A 16,159-nucleotide genomic window follows, 5' to 3' on the forward strand; every position below is an offset into this window, starting at 1 on the left:
CATTGCATGTGCCAGAATGATGCTCTAGTTCTCCTCCAGCCCTTCCTCCCTCCCTCCCTCCCTCCCTCCCTCCTCCTCTTTCATTAATAAGCCTTTTGTTTTAAAAAGAAATGTATCTGCCTTAGAAAAACAAAAAGTTGCCATTATGATCCAGCAATCCCATTTTGGGTATCTACTCAAAGAATGCAAACAGAAAGCTATATCCACCCCAGTGTTTACTGCAGCACTACTTACAATAGCTAAAATAAAAAACTGAAGCTCCTATTGACAGATGTCGGATAAAGATGTGATGCATTTGTATGAATGACTACTACTTACCTATTAACAGGAAATAAATATTGCCACTTTGAGCTCAAGGACATTATTCAGAGAGATTAAATTATCAAATACCGGATGATTTCACCCACGTGGACAGTGTGGGTGGGGAGCTAGGGGCTCAATCGTTCTGCCAATCCTTGCGCTTTTACGCCATGTGCGCTACCACCCAGCCCCCTCTCCCCGTCTTGTTCTCTACCTTCTGTCTCAATTTCTCTGTCTCTATAGAAAAATAAGCTACTGGTTAAAAAAAAAAGAAAAAAGTAGGTATGGGAGACAGCATAATGGTTATGCAGTTAAGACTTCAAAGTCCCGGGAGTCGGGCGGTAGCGCAGTGGGTTAAGCGCATGCGAAGCCCAAGGACGCGTAAGGATCCCGGTTCGAGCCCCTGGCTCCCCATCTGTAGGGGGCGTCCCTTCACAAGCAGTGAAGCAGGTCTGCAGGTGTCTATCTTCCTCTCCCCCCGTCTTCCTCTCCTCTCTCCATTTCTCTCTGCCCTATCTAACAACGACGACATCAATAATAAGAACTACAATAACAATGAAAAACAAGGGCAACAAAAGAGAAAATTAATTAATTAAATAAAAGACTTCAAAGTTCCAGGTTCAATCTCCCACATAAGCCAGAGCTAAGCAGTGCCCTGGTAAAAATAAATAGATGAAGATAGAGAACTGGAGAGATATCTAAAATAGGAACCAAGAGACAGCTGCTATGGTGTTTCTCCTTCTCTCTCCTTTTCTCCCTTCTTTCTCACTAACTTAAGGAAAAAGAGAGAGAGAGCCCACTGAAAAGGTAGAGTCATGCAGAACCTCAGCACATCAATAACTAAGTAAAGATCAGGTGAGAGCTTACCTGGGACAGCATTCCTTACTATGTAAGAGGCTCTGGGTGTCAGTCTCAGCACATCACTGACACCACATCACTGACAGAATCCCAAGGATGGTAGAGTGCCTTCAGTGTACTGCTCCTTCCCCTCTCTCTGTCTCTCTCTCTCTCTCAGTAAAAATATTTTTTAAATAAATGGGGCAAGAACCACTCAGCAGCATCATATGTGTAACAAGGCCCTGAACTCAATCCCTTGTAACATATTTTAAAAAATTTAAATGTGGGTGGGGGTAGATAGCATAATAGTTACACAGACTCTCAGGTTTGAGGCTCCATAGTCTCAGGTTCAATCCCCCACACCACAAGCCAGAGCTGAGCAGTGCTCTGTGTTTTGTTTGTTTTTTTTTAAAGCATGGGGTACTGAACTTAATCCACAGCATCACATGTGCCAGAGTGATGCACTAGTTCTCTCTTATTCTCCCTTTCTCTCACCCTCAGGTTAATACAAAAAAACAAAATATTTAAGTGGTCTGGGAGGTGGCGCGATGGATAAAGTATTAAACTCTCAAGCAAGAGGTCCTGAGTTCAATTCCCGGCAGCACATGTACCTGAGTGATGTCTGGTTCTTTCTCCTCCTTTCTTTCTCATTAATAAATAAATAAAATCTTAAAAGAGAAACAAAATATTTTAAAAGAAAGTATTTTCTAATCTTGCATGAGATTCAAAGTTCAATCCCCGGCACTTCATATGGCAGGCTGCTGCTAATGTTGATTCTCCTCTCCTGCTCCCCTCTCCTAAACAATCTGTTTTGGGGGGTCGGGTGGTGGTGCACCCAGTTAAACACAATATGAAGTGCAAGGATGCCAGTTTAAGCCGCCACTCCCCACCTGTAGGGAGACGCTTCAGAAATGGTGAAGCCGGTCTACAGGTGTCTCTTTCTCCCTATCTCCCCTTCCTCTCAACTTGTCTTGTCCAGTAAAATGGAAAAATGACCTCCAAGAACAGTGGATTCATAGTGCCAGCACCAAACCCCAATGAGAACCCCGGAGGCAAAGAAAAAAAATAATGATTTTTTTGTGGGTTTGTTTCTTAAATGAAACAGAAGGCAAGAGAGCGAAACAGACACACCACAGCACTGAGGCTTTCTTCAATGCGGTGAGGGGTGGGCTCAAACCTGGGCCATGTGCATGGCAAAGCAGCGCACCATTCTGGAGGAGGATCTAGGTGGGGGGGGGTCAGTGTTACGAGGAAAACTAAGAGAAGTTACACATGTACCAATTACTGTATTTACTGCAACTGTAAACCATTAACCCCCAATAAAGGGGGGGAAAGTTAGAAGCCAGGTAGTGGTGTTTCTGGTTGGGTGCGCATGTTACCATGCACAAGGCCCCAGGTGTGAGCCCCCATCCCCACCTGCAGGGGGAGAGCTTTGCTAAATGGTGGAGTAGTGTTGCAGGTTTCTCTCTGCCTCAATTCCTCTCTACCACCCCTTTCCCTCTAGATTTCTGGCTGTCACTATTCAGTAAATACATCTTTAAAAAAAAAAAATTTAAGTTACTCTTAAAAAAATAAAGCAGCACACCATCCAAGTGAACTATTTCGCTGGCCCCAATGTTTTTTTGATAAGTATAACAACCCAAGAGGCAGTGCAGCAGTGGGTACGGCTGGGCTCTCAAGCACAGTGTCTTAAACTTAAGCCCCAACATCATGCATCATATACGCCACAGTAATAATCTGGTTGGCTCTTCTTCAAAATTTTCTTAAATTATTGGTGTGTGTGTGTGTGTGTGTGTGTGTGTGTGTGTGTGTGTACACACACATATATGTTATGTATGAAAACCAAAAATCTGAGTCTGACTCTAGTATTTTGCGACATCTTTGCTTCCACACACAGTACATGAATGAGACCACATTTTAGGAGATAACTTCATAAAGCAAGCATGGCAGTCACAGTGACACAGCTCCTGCCTAGACCCCTGAAGACGCTTACCTCTGCGGGGGGATGTACGGCGCGCACACAGGGGGCAGGGCTGCACAGGGCTCAGTCGCTGTTTTCTTGGCCTTCTTCGCTTTCTTCCTAACCTTGGATGTGGACCTGACTGCTTTCACAGAACTGTCTTTTCTACAGACACCATTTTTCATCTCGACATCCCCGTAAATGTTCAGAGGCCTCCGGGTGCAGCCGGGGGGCGTGTGGACATCACAGTAAGCGGTCTTTCGGACAGAGAAAGTCGTGGCGCCGCCAGTCAGCTCTTTCACGGGCTCCATCTTCATGTAGAGGCCGGCCCTTTGGGCACAGGTCACGTGAAAGGCCGTGTAGCAGTTCGCCTTGTGACACTGAATGCAGGCACCCACACCCTTCTGCTTACAGAGGTAGCACGTCAATTTCCACCGAGCCGGGGGGATGTTCCTCACACCGTCAATGGGCTCTATGAACACGGTGTTGGCAAAGCCGACCTCGGGGATCCACAGGGCACACACCACGTGGCCCCAGCGGTCATCATCTGTCTTTTTGAAGGCACCTCCCTTGTTTGGGCACAGCACACAGTCGGCAGGCCGGGCCCGGGACTGCAGGCAGTGTCGACAGAGCCACTGGCCCTCGGGGATGTAGGGCACCCCGTAGCACTCCTGGTGTACGGCCAGATTACACATGTCACAGAAGAGAATCACGTTGCTGTTCTGGCACTCACCATCCATGCAGATGCAGCACACGGCATCCTCATCGATCAGGGACTGTTGCTCCCCCTGCTTCTGGTTCTCGCAGTAGGATTCCTTCTCAAAGCGGTCCATCAGGAACTCAAAAACACTCTGAGACACAGCAGAGACACAGTCACTCTTGCGCTTCTCATTGACAATCTCTAGCCAGGCATAGTCCTCCTCGTCCATGTCATACTCCACCTCGTGGTCCAGTTCCTCCGCCGATTTCTCAATGAACTTGTAATACACAGGGGGCCTCCTGGGGGCAGACGGGGGGCTGTATTCCACAATGCGCACCTTGGGCTCAGGAAGCGCACTGACAGAGGCCGGTGTGCCGTGAGGGCTGGGCAGGGTTTCATTTTTCTTTTTGACTCTATTGTTTTTGTGACGCTTAGTTCTTAAGCAAACAGGTGGTCTCTCGCTATTTTCTTTATTGCTATTGCACTCACTCAGTTCTTGAGCAGTGAGGTCATCTTCTAATATGATCTCCAAGGGATCAAAAATACTGATCCGATGCAGGCGTCCTTCAATTTCTATCTCGACCATCCTCTGAGCTTGTGCGTATGTCAGTGTCTCTCGGGTCGGGGAATGTTTAATACTGCACGGGGAGGAAGGATGCCTTGCTGCAGCACCTCGATGACATCGTCCTTTCCTCCTCATTTGGCAATGATTACCTAGAACACAAGTCAGAGGTAAAGTTACTTCCGGGCAGAGTGCCATAGGCCTTAAGAAAACCACCAAAGCATGCTCAGGAAAGCTGACTAAAATGCTCAATCAAAACAAAACTCACAGCTAGCACATCTCTGAGGTCTCCAGAAGCACTCATCCCAGGACTCACAATCGCATTCCAACAGTCTTTGACAGACTGTCCCCCTGCCCCCGTCCACCCTCCCCAAAGATTCCTGGGAAGAAGAGAAGGTCAGGGGGACATGAAGTTACAAAATTAGGCATCTCTAAAACACTGCTAACCCCACCACTCACCAAACAATCAAGGTGGCTATAACCTCCCTTCCAAGGAGAAGTCCCACCCTAAGCCCAAGGAAGCCCATGCACAGGGGTGGATACCAGCAGGCACAGTGGATGTGTTCACTGCCTTCTGGTTACTGACCACTATTCCCCAAACTAGCTCTTCCCCTCTTCCCCTCCCTGGTAATGGGCAGCAGAGTGCCCTAGGAGCCAAAACACCCCATCCCTTCAAAGAGCCAGAAACCTCTGCCATGTTACTATTAATCACAGTGAACCCCAAAGGTGTCCCAGTCTGGTCACCCCAAGAAACCCCAACTCGGCCTCCGCAGAGTATGATGGGTGATCATCCCAGAAGCCCCCAACAAGTCAATGAGTCTACTCCCCGAAAGGGCACTCCCTAACTGGGCCCTGCCCTTATGTATTCAGACAGGAGCAGTGTGCCACCGACAGCAGCTCTGTTCTCTTCCTCTTCTGCACAATTGGAAAGGAAAGGCTCTTCTCTGGCTCCCCAGCAAGCATTACTCCCAAAACACAGGCACTGTTCAGAGGTCCTGCAATGGAGTTGCCTGCTGGTTGACCAGAGACTTGTGAGAATTTGCTCTTATCGGATCTCTGCCACCTGATGTCACTGAATTAATTTTCAGTCTCCCTTGTGTGAGAACTCCTTTAACACCCATCAAGGAGGTTTTCACGTTATAACTGACAAGGTCGCCCTCTCACAGACACAAAGTCTCAGTGTCCTCCCTCCAAAAACATTTTACAGATAAGAAGACGCAAAAATAATTTTTAAGAGATTATCTTGCAAACAAATTACAACTTGGAGCCAGGCTCGTATCTGGAACATCAGACTCCCACTAAAGCCTGAACATTCACACAATCTCAGGCCCTCAGGTCTTTGGAGAAAAACTCTCAAAAAGAAGCCTTCACTTTAAGTCTTGAAAGGAAATTCTAGTAGATCCTAAATGCTTTTTTTTTTTTTTTTGAGATTCTCTAAATCATGATTTTCTTTACTTTTTCTCAAAAAGTAACCCATGTTTTATGCTGAAATCTGAGAGAAAGTGAGGCATGAAAAATACTGTAATCAGGGGGCCGGGCAGTGGTGCACCAGGCTAAGCACACATAGTACAAAGTGCAAGGACTGGTGCAAGATCCTGGTTCAAGCCCCCGCCCCCCCACCTGCAGGGGTGTTGATGCACAAGTGGTGAAGCAAGTCTTTGCCCCTCTCTATCTTCCCCTCTGCTCTCAATTTCTGTCCCATCCAAAAAAATAAAAAAGGGGGGGGCCTCCAGGAGCAGTGAATTCATAGTGCTTACATGGAGCCCCAGTAATAACCGTGGGGGGGGAGCAACTGTGGTCACACCCCACTCACCTGCTCATCTCAGGGGCTGCCAGGTGCCCACTATCCCTATCCAGTGGATTCCCAGGCAGCAGTCAGCAAGACCACCACTCAGTAGCCCTGGACCTACAATTCCTTTTGGGGAGAGGTGGGAACAGCCTCCAGGGCGTTTGAAACAAACTGCAGAGGAGACCCTAATGTCACTACTGAGCCGGGAAAGAAGCAAGTTAGTTACCATATTAAAAAGAAAAAGGCCCCTGGGCAGGGGTAGACAGCACAATGGATATGCAAAGAGACTCTCATGCCTGAGGCTCCAAAGTCCCAAATTCAATCCCCTGCACCACCATAAACCAGAGCTGAGCAGTGTTCTGGTTTAAAAAAAAAAAAAAAAGGCAACAAGAAAAGGTCCCTTTCTCATCTACAGCACCAGACCAAGTGGCTCTAGGCACCAGCAGTCCTTTAAAAACCACTCTCTCCCAACAGGCAATGCAGCTCTTCCCCTGCCCACTTTCTACGAGAATTTCACCTAACATAACATCGACTGCCTCTGTAATTTGGAGGGAAAAAAAAAAAAAAAGAGCAATTGTGACGGGGAAAGAAGGCGTTTGGCAGCAAAGCACTGCCCGACCGACCGGCTACCTGCAGATCGCCGCGTTTCTGGCCCCCTGCGCTCCCCCGACTACAGCTGAAGACGCCTCCCAAGGGCTTTCGGGGAAAATCACCTCCACTGCACCCGGCTCGGGAGCAAGGGCCGCACGGCAGGGCCCTCGCAGGTCCAACACTGCGCCGCAGCTGGGCCTGCCCTGCCGGGGGCAGCTGGAAGGAAGCCCCCCGTTCAAACCCTCTCGGTCCAGCCCCAGCAGCGAGGGACACACGTCGGGGGTGACGAGGCTCTGCAGCGATGCCTGTGGTTTCCTGCCGCACACACGTTTCGTCAAAAGTCCAACTGCACCGCCAACAGCCACCGGCTCTTGTCAGTCCGACCTCGCCCAAGTTACGTCCGCCGAGGGGTGCAGGTTCACTCCCCGGGCGCTTCCCGGGGCGTCCCCTCCACCCGAGGCCGCGGCCGCCGGTGGGGCTCCGCTTTGCCAACAGTTGTCTTGGGCAATCGCTCACTCAGAGTGCGTCCCTCTTAGCAGGGAGTTTCCTGTCTTGGCAACACCAAGCCGGGTCTGTTACATAATGGACCCACTCGGCACGATCAACCACTCTCGTCCGGTGACAGGGCGTCGGTGGTGCCGGAGGCCGGTGGGGGCCCGGCGGCGGCGGCGGCGGCGGCGGCGGGGGCGGCGGCGGCGGCGGCGGCGGGGGCGGGGGCGGCGGCGGCGGCGGCGGCGGGGACGCGACGCCAGGCCTCCCCACACGCCATCCGGCCGCGGCCCGCCCGCCCGCCCGCCCGCGCTCCCGGGTCTCCCCGCCCGGCCTCCCCGCGCCGCCGGGGCTCTCCGGTTCGGCCTCCTTCCCCTCCTCCCCGGCTCCGCGGCGGCTCGGACGCCCGACAGCCCCGCCTCGCCCCGGCGCCCCGCCCGGCCGCCCAAGCAGCTTCCCTGTCTGCACTCCGGGTCGCCCGGCCTCCCCGCCCGGACGCCCGGACGCCCTGGCCACGGCCCGGCGGCCCCGACGGCCAGGCGCGCACCTCCCGCCCGGCTTCTCCCTCCTCAGCCTCCGGACCCGCCGCCCGCAGACCGCCCCGACTCCCCGGCCACCCGCTCCCCCGTGCGGACTCCAGCCGCCAGGCCTCCCCCGGCCGCCCGGCCCCCGCCAGGCCCCGCTCGGTCTCCGCGGCCCCGCTCCGGCCTTCGCGGCCCCGGCCCGCCGCCGCCCGCGGACAATGCGCCGCGCAAACATGGCGTCGGCGCAGGGCGGCCCGGCGGCGGCGGAGGCGGCGAGCTGGGCCCGGAGGCGGCCCCCAGCCCCCACTCACTCACCTCCGGGGCCGCGGCCGCAGGGCCGGGCGGCGGGCGGGGGCGGCGCGGCCGGGCGGCGCTAATGGCGCCGGGCTCCTCCGCCAACGGCCACGGGCCCGGCCGCCGCTGCAGGCGCGGGGGTGCGGGGTGCGGGCGGCGGGCGCGGCCGGCTTCGGGCGCGGGGGGCGGCGGGCGGCGGGCGCGGGGCGGCGGGGACGCGGGCCGGCGGACTCTGGCTCTCACTCCCCAGCGAAGCAAACAATGCGGCGAGCGCTCCGCCCGGCGCGCAGCGTGCGAGACGCGCCCCGCCCGCCGCCGCCATGACGCTGCCGGGGAGGGGAGGGGAGGGGAGGGGAGGGGAGGGGAGGGGAGGGGAGGGGAGGGGAGGGGAGGGGAGGGGAGGGGCGAGGCAAGCGCCGGAGACGCCGAGGGGGAGGAGCGCGGGGCGGGAGGAGCGGGGTGCGAGGGGCGAGCGGGGCCCGGCCGGCGCCGGGGCGGGGCGGGGCGGGGCGGGGCGGGGCGGGGCGGGGGGACCGGGCGCCAGCGAGGGGCTGCGGGCGGTGGGGAGGGGCTGGGAGCTGGTGGGCGCTGAGCGGGGCGGGGGGGCGGGGGCCAGCGGCCTTGAACCTGCGGTGCGGGCGCAGGGATCTGAGACGCGGCCCCAGGGGAGACCCGACGGGCTGGCAGGCTGAGTAAGGAAACTGCGGGGCAACTGTGGGGTCCTGGCTGGAGTGGTGGGGGGTAGGCGGACTCCAGAGGGGCCTGGGGAAAAACACTTGTGAAAGGACATGGGGGGTGGTCCGGGAGGTGGCGCCGTGGATAACGTGTTGAACTCTCAAGCTGTGAGGTCGCGAGTTCAATCCCGGGCAGCACATGTACCAGAGTGAGGTATGGTTCTTTCTCTCCTTCTATCCCTCTCATTAATAAATAAATAAAATAGGGAGTCGGCGGTGACGATCGGGTTAAGCGCACCTGACGCAAAGCGCAAGGACTGGCGTAAGGATCCCGGTTCGAGCCCCAGGCTCCCCACCTGCAGGGGAGTTGCTTCACAGGCGGTGAAGCAGGTCTGCAGGTGTCTATCTTTCTCTCCCCCTCTCTGTCTTCCTCTCCTCTCTCCATTTCTCTCTGTCCTATCTAACTATGACGACATCAACAACAACAACAATAATAACCACAACAAGGGCAACAAAAGGGGAAAAAATGGCCTCCAGGAGCAGTGGATTTATGGTGCAGGCACTGAGCCCCAGCAATAACCCTGGAGGCAATAAATAAATAAAATATTAAAAAATAAAAGGCCATGGGGAGGCGGTGGCGCACCTGATTAAGCACACACGGCAACACACACAGTGAGCAAAGACCCAGGTTCAAGCCTCGGTTCCCCACCTGCAGGGGGAAAGCTTCAGGAGTGGTGAAGCAGGGCTGCAGGTGTCTCTCTGACTCTTATCTCCCACACCCTTCTTAATTTCTCTCTGTCTGTAAAACAATGAATTTTTAAAAAGGCCATAATGGGATGCTGACAGGAAGTGGGGGGCACTGGATATACGCAGGTCAGGTGGGGTGTTCGGGGACCACTAGACTGGAGGAAAAAAAAAAAAAAAACCAAGCAAGGAGTAAGTGGAGTTGGAGTGAGCACCCTGAGGTACCCGATGGGGACAGTCAAGGCCCCTGCAGGAGACAGTGGAGATTGTGCAGGAGACACCTGAGAGGCTGACTTTGGGAAAAGGCATGAGTAAAATTCCCCTGCGGGAAGACCACTGGCCAGGATCATCAGTGTCTCCCTCTGATCTTTTTTTTTTTAATATTTATTTATAGGATAGAGACAGCCAGAAAGTGAGAGGGAAAGGGATAACAGAAAGGGAGACGAACAGATACCTGCAACGCTGCTTCACCACCTGCAAAGCTTTCCCCCTGTAGGTGGGGACCAGGGGCTCACACCCTGGTCCTTGAGCGTTGTAGCTTGCGCTCTACCAGGTGCACCACCACTGGGCCTCTTCCCTCTGATTTTTAATTATGGGAATGATTAGGTCCCTGAACACCATCCCTAGGATGGAGATAAAGCAGAAAGGACCCCTGGGTGGTGACAGAAGGTGCAGGCCTTCCTGAGCTGGTAAGACTCACAGGGACAGCAGAGCAGGGTACAACTTACCAAAATTGGTAAGACACCTGCAGACCTGTTTCTTCACCTGTGAAGCGGCCCCCTTGCAAAGGGGGGGAATCAGAGAGGTTTGAACCAGGATCCTTGCACCAGTCCTTGTGCTTCATGCCACGTGTGCTTAACCTGATGCACCACCGCCAGGCACGCTGGCGGGTGACTTCTATTGACAAGTACTTACGTTTCCCTGCACTGCATACAGGGTACAGGTTTGGATTGGGACTGCAGTGAAAGTAGCCCAGTGATCAGTACTGATTGAAGTCCCACCTCAGAACTGATCCTCCACACGTATCCCTGAGCCAAGGAAAAATAGGCCCCTGACCACATCTTCACTAACCAGGAACTACAAGTGACTCTAGCTATACAGATATTCACTGAGTCCAAACCCTAGGGCCAGGGCAGTTTCAACAAAGAAGAAAAGTTAAGTGAGGCCGGCACTCATTCCTCTCCCACCTTCAGCAAGCCAGATAAATATAAGTCAATGAGCTGGAACAAGAGTAAGGGACAAATTCAGGGGCCTAAATTGGGTATGAAACTTTTGCAGAGACCTACCATGGGGAGATGAGAAATTATGCGCATGTGTCAGCAACTGTACTGTAATCATCTGGTAGCACCCTGCCCCAGAGTGTTATAAATAAAGACAGACCTGTGAGGGTTGGGAAATGTTGGTCTGCTTCTAAATTCTGCTTCTAAGACCCCTTCTGTTTCATTGGTTTAACTCCCCTGCTTAACATTGTATTCTATTACATAACCACTGTTAACTAAGCACCGCCCTGCCTCCAGGGCATTGGTTTAATCCTCACTCTTTTGCACACTTTTTCCTTCTCCCCACCCCCTATCCTATGTACATCCTCTTCGGACCTGACACTTCCGCCTCAGGATTTATAAGGACAGGATTGTGATTATAGATAGTTTAGATTGTGATGCGTTCCACATGAATAAAGAGATACTGCTTCCAAGCTCAGCCATGAGTCCCTGGTCGTCTCTCTACCACCCATGAAGCTAGCCCAACCTGGCAAATGGCGCCTGAACAGGGACTGGCAGAACAGAAATGACTTCTTAAAGTTTCATGTTCATGAGGAGAGAAGAAAACAGACCCACACTTGGGCATACCAGAATGAGATCACCAAAGGATCTATAGCCAAAGCCTGATTGTCAGTTGGCAGAGTAGAAATTGTGGTGGTCTGGGAGGTGGTGCTGTGGAGAAAGCACTGGACTCTCCAGCACGAGGTCTTGAGTTCAATCCCCGGCAGCACATGTACCAGAGTGATGTCTGGTTCTTTCTCTCTCTTCCTTCCACTTTAATAAATAAAATATTTTTTTAATTGAAAGTTCTAGGGGGTCGGGCAGTAGCGCAGCAGGTTAAGCGCACATGGCGCGCAGCACAAGGACCAGCGGAAGGATCCCGGTTCAAGCCCCTGGCTTCCCACCTGCAGGGGAGTTGCTTCACAAGCTGTGAAGCAGGTCAGCAGGTGTCTATCTTTCTCTTCCCCTCTTCTCTCCATTTCTCTCTGTCCTATCCAACGATGACATCAATAACAACAACAATAATAACTACAACAACAAAACAACACGGGCAACAAAAGGGAATAAGTAAATAAATATTTTTTAAAAAAATAAATAAAATAAAACAAAATAAGTCTCAATTTCAACTAAAGTGACCTGAGAGTTGGTGCAATTGATAAAAGCAGTGTGTTGGACTTGCAAGCATAAAGATCCCAGTTCAATCCCCAGCATCACATATGTCAGAGTGATACTAATGTTCTCTTCACTCTCTCTTTACCAACAAATAAATCTCTATAAAAACAGACTTTTGAATCTGTTTTTACTACTCTATCTCTCCCCCACCATCCCTGGCTCAGTCTCTTATCCTCTATCTTTAAAACAAAATAAATAAATAAATAAATAAAATTTTTTAAAAAAAAAAAACGGACTTTCAACTAGAAAAACAGAAACAGGATTTGTAATTTTCAAAGCTAAGGAAGAAACAAAAATGGCATCCGAGTAATAGCTCCACTGATGAAACACAGGATTTTTTTTTTAAAGATTTTATTTATTTATTAGTGAGAAAGATAGGAGGAGAGAGAAAGAACCAGGCATCACTCTGGCACGTGTGCTGCCAGGGATCAAACTCAGGACCTCATGCTTGAGAGTCCAAAGCTCTTAGCACTGCGCCACCTCCCGGACCACAAAACACAGGATTTTTGAGGCTGCTCTGTGCCAAAAGTATTGGAGTGGCGCTCTGTCTTCTCTCTCTGAACACCAGAGCACTGCTCAGCTCTGGCTTATGGTGGTGAACCTGGGACTGTGGAGCCTCAGGCATGAGAGTCTGTTTGCATAACTATTATGCTATCTCCCCCACCCTAACATAAATCTTTTTTTAAAAAAAAATGAAACAAAATTAAAAATTGGGTGGCGGTAGATTTCATAATGGTTATACAAAGAGACTCTCTGAAGCCCCAGGTTCAATCCCCCGCACCACCATAAGCCAGAGCTGTGCAGTGCTCTGGTTGTGTTTCTGTGTCCTTCTCTCTCTGCATCTATCTCAAAAATAAAATAAAAATTTTTTTTAAAATGAAAATTGTGGTCTCGGAAATGGTGCAGTGGATAAATCATTGGACTCTCAAGCATGAGGTCCTGAATTCAATCCCTGGCAGCACATGTGCCAGACTGGTGTCTGCTTCTTTCTCCTCCTATCTTTCTCATTAACAAATAAATAAAATCTTTTTAAAAAATGAGAAATCGGTAGTGCTGGGAGTCGGGCAGTAGCACAGCAGGTTAAGTGCAGTTGGCACAAAGTGTAAGGACCGCGTAAGGATTCCCGGTTCAAGCCCCCTGCTCCCCACCTGCAGGGGAGTCGCTTCACAGGCGGTGAAACAGGTCTGCAGGTGTCTGTCTTTCTCTCCCCCTCTCTGTCTCCCCCTCCTCTCTCCATTTCTCTCTGTCCTATCCAACAATGGCAACATCAATGGTAACTATAACAATAAAACAAGAGCAACAAAAGGGAATAAATATTTAAAAAAAAAGAAAGAAAAAAAATTGGTAGTGCCAACAAACAACAGAAAAGAGAAACAGATAATTGCATAATAAATAAGGAACATAATATGAGGTGACAGGAATGAATTCAGGCCTTTGAGTGGCCAGAAAAATGACTGAATTAAATTCACCTCCTGTGGTCTAGGAGCTGGCACAGTGATAAAGCTTTGGACTCTCAAGCATGAGGTCCTGAGTTCGATCCCCAGCAGCACATGTGCCAGAGTGATGTCTGGTTCTTTCTCTCTCCTCTTATCTTTCTCATAAATAAATAAAATCTTTAAAAAATAAATAAATAAATAAATAAATAAATAAATTCACCTCCTAAAAGACAGAGACTCCCAGCTGGAATATAAATATTATCAAGTACTATTTATAAGAAATGCACCTAAAATATCAAGGCAAGATTGAAAATAAAAGGATGGAAGATTTATCAGATAACTCTTGTTGCTCAAAAGACCCTGAAGAGAAAGAACAAAAAAAATGGTTTCAATTAGAAGATACTTGCAGCGGTCTTATAAGTGATTCCGTATCAAGAACATTTTATATCCATTAGAAATGAAAGGGCAATAAAGTCCTAGAAAAAACAACAACAACAAACTTAAGGGAGGTGGGGCAGTGGTGCACCAGGTTAAGCACACATAGTACGAAGCACAAGTATGGGCGCAAGGATTCTGGTTCAAGCCCCCGGCTCCCCAACTACAAGGGGGACTCACTTCACAAGCAGTGAAGTAGGTCTGTGGGTGTCTATTTTTCTCTCCCCTTCTCTATCTTCCCCTCCCCCCCCCCAATTTTTCTCTGTCCTATCCAATTTAAAAAAAGAAAAGAAAAGGGGGAGTAGGGTGGTAGCGCAATGGATTAAGTGCACGTGGCACAAAGCACATGGACCTGCTTGAGGATCCCGGTTCGAGCTCCCCGGCTCCCCACCTGCAGGGGAGTCGCTTCACAAGCAGTGAAGCAGGTCTGCAGTGTCTATCTGTTTCTCCTCTCTGTCTTCCCTTCCTCTCTCCATTTCTCTCTGTCCTATGCAACAATGACATCAATAACAACAATAACTACAACAACAATAAAACAACAAGGGCAACAAAAGGGAAATAAATAAGTAGGTTTTTTTGTAATAAGAAGTTTTAAAAATCTTTAAAAAAAAGAAAAGAAAGGGGATCGGGCAGTGGCACAGTGGGTTAAGTGCATGTGGTGCAAAGCGCAAGGACCTGCACAAGGATCCCAGTTCGAGCCCCCGGCTCCCCACCTGCAGGGGAGTCGCTTCACAGGCAGAGAAGCAGGTCTGCAGGCGTCTATCTTTCTCTCCCGCTCTCTGTCTTCCCCTCCTCTCTCCATTTCTCTCTGTCCTCTCCAACAACGAACAACATCAACAATGGCAATAATAATAACCACAACGAGGCTACAACAACAAGGGCAACAAACGGGGGAAAAAATGGCCTCTAGAAGTGGTGGACTCATGGTGCAGGCACCATGCCCTGGAGATAAAAAAAAAAAAGAAAAGAAAAGAAAAGGCTGCTAGGAGCAGTGGATTCCTAGTGCTGGCACCGAGCCCCAGCAATAACCCTGGAGGCAAAAAAAAAAAAAAAACCTTAAGACCAGGTTCCCTAGAAAAATATGGAGAGTACTGATAACCTCACTCATACTGGAAATGCAAATTTAAACTACATCAAATAAAAACAAATGGAAGGCTGGGGTAGATACCACAATGCTTATACAAAGAGACTCTCATGTTTGAGGCTCCAAAATCCCAGGTTCAATTTCTCCTGCACCACCATAGGCCAAAGCTGCAAAGTGCTCTGGTAAAAATAAATATTAAAAAGAATTTAATGGTAATGTGACAATATCCAGTAATGGCAAGAATGTGGGTCAATTGAAACACGAACACCTTGCTTATCAGAATGTCACATGGTGCAATGATCTTGATAAATACTTTGGCATTACACAATGAAGTAAGATGTGTATCACCTAGCTGTTGGCATATAACAAACAACCCACCAACTTCATAGGTCAAAAACAACAGCAGCTTTTGTTCACAAATCTATTTGGCACACCTGTTTGAGTGCACATATTACAGTGCACAAGGACCTGAGTTTGAGCCCCTGGTCCCCAGCTGCAGAGGGTAAGTTTTACAAGTGGTGAAGCAGTGCTGCAGGTGTCTCTTTGTCTCTCTCCCTATCTCCCCCATCCTCTCAATTTCTGGCTGTCTCTAAGCAACAAATAAATATAATAAAAATTAAAAGAAAAGAAAAGAAATACCAGCTATGGGTAGACGTAGATAGCACAATGGCTATGCAAAGAAACATCATGCCTAAGATTCCAAAGTGCCAGATTCAGTCCCCTGCACCACCTTGAACCAGAGCTGAGCAATGCTTCGGTAAGAAAAAAAAAAGGCCCCACACGTATGGACATCTCATCTTTGACAAAGGGGCCCAGACTATTCCATGGGGAAAGCAGAGCCTCTTCAACAAATGGTGTTGGAAACAATGGGTTGAAACATGCAGAAGAATGAAACTGAATCACTGTATTTCACCAAATACAAAAGTAAATTCTAAGTGGATCAAGGACTTGGATGTTAGACCACAAACTATCAAATACTTAGAGGAAAATATTGGCAGAACTCTTTTCCGCATAAATTTTAAAGACATTTTCAATGAAACGAATCCAATTACAAAGAAGACTAAGGCAAGGAGGTTGGGCTGTGGCACAGTGGGTTAAGCGCACGTGGCGCAAAGCTCAAAGACCAGCATAAGGATCCCGATTCGAGCCCCCGGCTCCCCACCTGCAGGGGAGTCGCTTCACAGGCGGTGAAGCAGGTCTGCAGGTGTCTGTCTTTCTCTCCCCTTCTCTGTCTTCCCCTCCTCTCTCCATTTCTCTCTGTCCTATCCAACAACGAATTGCGTCAACAAGGGCAATAATAATAACCAC

The 16,159-nt window shown here is 50.1% G+C and overlaps 1 protein-coding gene across 4 annotated transcripts in view; it reads right to left on the bottom strand.

The window, feature by feature from the left end:
- Window positions 1-8,298, bottom strand: part of BRD1 (bromodomain containing 1) — a 56,690-nt gene extending 48,392 nt beyond the window's left edge. The window contains exons 1-2 of one of the 4 annotated variants that reach the window (XR_009549394.1): window positions 8,068-8,292; window positions 3,131-4,511 (exon numbers count right to left, since the gene is read on the bottom strand). Coding sequence is in view for 2 of the 4 variants with exons in the window: in XM_060188809.1 (XP_060044792.1) it covers window positions 3,131-4,497 (1,367 nt within the window). In the remaining 2 variants the exon portion in view is untranslated. Of the gene's footprint in view, window positions 1-3,130; window positions 4,512-8,067 lie in introns of all 4 variants that reach the window. The other 3 variants (XR_009549395.1, XM_060188809.1, XM_060188810.1) reach the window with 3 other exon arrangements.
- Window positions 8,299-16,159: the final 7,861 nt, after the last annotated feature.

This window comes from Erinaceus europaeus, chromosome 4 (genome assembly GCF_950295315.1).
Source record: "Erinaceus europaeus chromosome 4, mEriEur2.1, whole genome shotgun sequence".
Classification (NCBI taxonomy): Eukaryota; Metazoa; Chordata; class Mammalia; order Eulipotyphla; family Erinaceidae; genus Erinaceus; species Erinaceus europaeus.